General features: G+C 40.4%; 1 protein-coding gene across 1 annotated transcript; it reads left to right on the top strand.

The window, feature by feature from the left end:
• Window positions 1-972: 972 nt before the first annotated feature.
• On the top strand, window positions 973-2,409 carry kcna6a (potassium voltage-gated channel, shaker-related, subfamily, member 6 a; the record flags this gene model as incomplete). The annotated part of the gene is made up of 1 exon (XM_080545172.1): window positions 973-2,409. The coding sequence occupies one exon, from the start codon at window positions 973-975 to the stop codon at window positions 2,407-2,409; it is 1,437 nt and encodes a 478-aa protein (XP_080401298.1).
• Between the last annotated feature and the right edge of the window lie 3,029 nt (window positions 2,410-5,438).

The raw sequence follows: 5,438 nt of genomic DNA, 5'->3' as shown, positions 1-5,438 counted from the left end.
GCCTAAGCAGTAATCACTACTCTTCCTCCTCACTCTCTTACAAATCACTACCCGAGGTGCTATGGGCAGAACAGGAACTGATGGGGGTTCTGTATACTTGGGGGTACATGTAGCTGTTTTTTACACCTCAGTCTTTCAGTGACCCATGGGCTAGGTCGCATTTCTTTGAGAGGCCCCATGTTCCAAGTTATAAAATCGAACCCTTTAAGTGCTGGGAATGGGGAGTGTTATTTTGGCTACAGCTTCCTTAAGACATTATCCTCTGTGGGTACTCAAGTGTCAGTCAAGCCAGCAGTTTCCACTGGCATAGTCCAGGAGGCCCCTTGGATATGTGAAGCTGTATTGCTAAATCCCTCAGGTTATTTCAGATTAGAAACAAACGTTTGAAATGGAACAGAAAAAAAAGGCCTCCTCAAATCTAGCATACTGAATTATGTTTTTCTTCAAGTCCTTTCTTTTTCTTTTTTTTCTTTTGCAGTGCAGTTCTTTTGCAGTTAGTAGTGTACTCAAAAACAACTTTGCAGTGATTTTAAAGGTTATAGCAGTGATTTGTTTCTCTCAAATGTAGGCTAATGCAAATCAACCAACAATGCAAATAGTGAGTTGAAAAGTCAAAAAAGTTATACGAATGTTTACCACAGCTTCACCATCCAACGACGAGGGACTAGGGGACAGTGCAGCAGGTGTCATCACGTCAGTCAACTTGGGGAGGGCTTTGCTGTTTAAAATGGTGTGAATATGATAGCCATCTGGAATAGACGCCTAACGTGCCCGAGTGGATTGGAGGATCCGTCTGCAATTAAAGGTTTTACAGGGGGAAACCAACGAGAAGAGAAGTTTACTGGGTAGCATATTACAAATGCTTGAGTTGGAGTCTGGAATTAAAGGATTTACCTGGATTTATTGACTAAAAGGACAGGGTCTCAAAGGGACCGTGGAGGTGAGTGAGACATTACCCTTAGAGGGTAAAAGATGACTGTGGTGTCCCAAGAGAACCAGGACGAGACTGTGGTTGTTTCTCCCTTGTTCGAAGATGAATACGACGTGGAGCGAGGTGACCAGGAGTGCAGTGAGAGGGTTGTCATTAACATCTCCGGGTTGCGCTTCGAGACTCAACTGAAGACCCTTGCGCGCTTCCCATCAACACTTTTGGGAGATCCGCACAAAAGGATGCGCTTCTTTGATCCTCTGAGAAATGAATACTTTTTTGACAGGAATAGACCCAGCTTTGATGCAATCCTCTATTATTACCAGTCTGGGGGGAGGCTTCAGAGACCTTCCAGTGTACCGCTTGACATTTTCATTGGAGAAATTAAATTTTATGAAATAGAACAGGAAACCATAGAGATTTTCAAAGCGGATGAGGGAATTGTGAAGGAGGAGGTACATCCAATGCCTAAAAACGAATTCCAGCGACAGATATGGTGTTTGTTCGAATACCCCGAGAGCTCAGGGCCTGCCAGAGTCATAGCTATTGTTTCGGTCATGGTGATTTTGATATCCATTGTTACCTTCTGCTTGGAGACTTTGCCAGAGTTCAGGGAAGACAATGTATTAGATAATCACCAGTCCTCGAATGGAACCGAGTCTACTCACAGAAAAAAGCCCAATCCATTTACAGATCCATTTTTTATGGCTGAGACACTTTGCATAACGTGGTTTCTTTTTGAATTTCTGGTTAGGTTTTTATCATGCCCAAGCAAAACGGCTTTCTATAAAACCATGATGAACACTATTGACATTGTGGCGATTGTACCTTATTTCATCACCTTGGGCCTGGCTCTTGCTGAACACCAAGGGAACAGCCAGCAGGGTTCTTTAGCCATATTGAGAGTCATCCGTCTGGTGCGAGTCTTCAGGATTTTCAAACTCTCCAGGCACTCCAAGGGTCTCCAGATTCTCGGCCAGACACTCAATGCAAGCATGAGAGAACTTGCACTACTGATATTCTTCCTTCTCATTGGGGTGATTTTGTTCTCCAGCGCTGTGTACTTTGCAGAGGCAGATGACCCCGAGTCGTCATTCACCAGTATCCCCACGGCCTTCTGGTGGGCGGTGGTGTCGATGACTACGGTTGGATATGGGGACATGTGCCCGGTCACTGTTGGCGGCAAAATGGTCGGGTCGTTATGTGCCATCGCCGGAGTGCTGACCATAGCCCTACCTGTCCCTGTCATCGTATCGAATTTCAATTATTTCTACCACAGGGTCCACGACAAAGACGGTGAAGACAGCCCGTTCACCCACGTGACTTGTGGACAACCACAGCCTTCATTCGGCCAGTTCAACGACAGTGTACCCTCACTGACCAAGTCAGAGTTCCCGGAGGAGGATGACGTCTTCGACGATATGAGATACACAAACGTAACCCCGTTTGAAGCATACACTGGCAAACTATCAGATGTATGAAAAAACAATGCACACGTTGAGCAAAAAAACGGGTTCGGACCGGTGAGTAGCCGTCACTTGAATAATTGATGCCCAGTCTGAGTCTCAGTCTATAGCCTAACTATGTCAACATTACAGCCTCAGTGTGCAGTTCGGATACCTAATATTACGCACACTGTTTGTCGACATGTGGAATATTAAAATAGCTTGAATATAGCCTATGTCTTGTATAGCCACTTTCAGCTTTGCTGCATTTTCAACTTAATTAAAAAGACACCGTAGGCTGCTGCTGTGCAGGTCGACATCAACTTGTGAAACTCTGAAACATTAATAATAATGAAACATTGCGTTTGGATTGGATGTTATTTCTGAACTTCGTGCGCCGCTATGTGGTTATAACATAGTACTGCAGACTCAGGTGGATAGCAAGTGGTGGTGATAGAGTCATCTAAATTGAGCATTTACTCAAAACCTTAATGTGCAAGACATATCCTATATGTGCAAAGAATATCCACCTGCAAAACCTGAGAGAAAAATGACCCCTGCAAACAGTCAAAATGCTCTTCTTTTTACTCACAGGAGACACAAGATCAACAAATCCACCCTTTCCTTTCTGCTCCACTTAAAGGAAAATGCAGCTATGACATGTCAGTCCAAATACTTGTTGTTTACTTTAGGCAAGATAGTGGACAGTCATCACACACTTCTCCATGAACTTTCAACTTGCCAGCAATGTGACTACATCTAATGACTATAGCTAACAGATCAAACTACATAGCGAATAAAGTCATTCTACATATCTGAAAAGATTCTGTTTGACTTTGAGGAACTGCATTTTGTATACTGTATCATCAATATAGTGATCAATAGAATAGCTGCATGGTTTTTGGCATCAGTTAACTGTCATTTAAATTCTGTACAATGTGCAATTTATTTTTTGTAAATACATGCATTTACACACTAAACTCTATGTAGTGTGTGCCCATATGAGTCTTGAAGTCTGCAGGCAAGGGAGAATCACCTGTGAATATCAAATGTCATGAAATATCTATTTTTCTAACATTGTGAAAATGTATGTGAACTTTTGAACAATTCTTTTTATAAATAAATGCTCTTAATATTCAGAAAAGAATCAAATGTGTTCTCTATTACAGCTCTGGCTGGAATGACTTTTCATTTTGTAATATGCAATATACAGATCAGTTAAGCCCCATAACTTGCATTCTTGAAACTTGTGGATTTTTTAAATTTTTATTTAAATCGGTATTATCATGTTTTTTTGTTTGTTTTGTTTTTTACATAATTTACATTGGTTCCCAAAACTGGGAAAATTCTGGGAGAGGGTGGGGAGTGTCCTTTAAAGTAACTACTTAATATTTCAATAGACGCCATTAACTAAATCAAAGTGTCACCGTGATATATTAAGTGTATAGCCTAATATTAATGAATCAATACAGGACCTGCCACAATCTAGCAGCACATTTTAGCAAATTAAACTAAGAGAGAGGAAGTCATTGAGATGCACTGTGCAGGGTTGACAAGACAGTCCATTTTTTATTAATGATACTCAAGCACTTAAGAGCTGACTCCAGTTGTTGTTCCTCTAAAATGTCTGTCAATTGATGTCCATGAATGTTGTAGTGCTTCCCTATTGCTCTTATTCCTCTATATTGAGTGCTGCTGTAAAACCGAGAATTGTATGTCATTTATTTAATTTTGGGGTGAAATTACCGTTTTTAATTAAATGTGTCTGTCATTCGGCAATGTTTGTAAACATTTAGCTCACTAGACATTTTGATGTTTGATACTTGGAAGATCCTAAAACATCCTAACCACACACAGCCATGTAAATAATAGCCGACTTCACAGACAGAGCTAAACTGGAGTGATAAATACTTGTAGGACAGACCATTAGCGCCATCTACCGGTTATATTTGGAAAAACAGTGGACACGGTCAGGGGCGTCGGAGCCAATGTTAGAAGCAGGCAAAATGGTCCCTTTAAAACAAGTTTTAAATTACTTTTATTTTTGGGAAAAACTAGTCGCTGATTTTGTGGTGTAGGCCTACTCAGTATGTATATTTCTGTACTCTGTCCTGCACTCAGTATTTCTGGTTGTGTGAAAAACTGAGAGTGAGTAGCCTAATGTTTTAAAGCAAAGAATATAGCTACAGAATTACTTGCACCTCACTGTGTTCATCAGTCAGCAAGTTCTCTGTTGGCAGGAGAGTGACAGCTATAAATAGACGGACGAGCAGAAAGGGAGAGAGGGACAGTGAGACGTGCTTATCCAGGGCAATATAATTCATAGACTGATGATGTGTCATAGTCTGAATCAATCTGAATTATCGTGATCTCTGATGAAGTCATGGCAGTTCAAGTTTAGAGGGTGTATGCATGTGTTGACTTCATGCAGGAGAGTGATAGCCAAGGACAGGCAGACAAACGGAGAGAGAGAGAGAGAGAGAGAGAGAGAGAGAGAGAGAGAGAGAGAGAGAGAGAGAGAGAGAGAGAGAGAGAGAGAGAGAGAGAGAGAGGAACTGCTATTCAGTACAGTATGAATAGTACAAAAAGTGCCCTCCAAGATCGCCATTAACCTTTTAGGTTGCTTCACCTGTATCCTCCCTCCTACGCCCTTGGACACGACCATAGGCTACATACAGTACAGGCCAAAAGGTTGGACACACCTTCTCATTCAATGCGTTTCCTTTATTTTCATGACTATTTGGTACATTGTAGATTCTCACTGAAGGCATCAAAACTATGAATGAACACATAGGAATTATGTATTTAACAATAAAGTGTGAAATAACTGTAAATATGTCTTATATTTTAGATTCCTCGAAGTAGCCACCCTTTGCTTTTTTGTTGTTAATAAAATATATAATAATATTAAATATAATATGTGTTAATAATAATATGTTATTATATATATATATTTAATATTATTATAATATATTTTATTAACAACAACATTTTTTTATTTTATTAACAACAAAAAAGCAAAGGGTGGCTACTTTGAGGAATCTCAAATCTAAGACATATTTAGA

This window comes from Nansenia antarctica, assembly GCF_963989245.1.
Source record: "Nansenia antarctica genome assembly, chromosome: 14".
In the NCBI taxonomy this organism is placed as follows: Eukaryota; Metazoa; Chordata; class Actinopteri; order Argentiniformes; family Microstomatidae; genus Nansenia; species Nansenia antarctica.
This window is presented reverse-complemented; position numbering and strand designations above follow the sequence as displayed.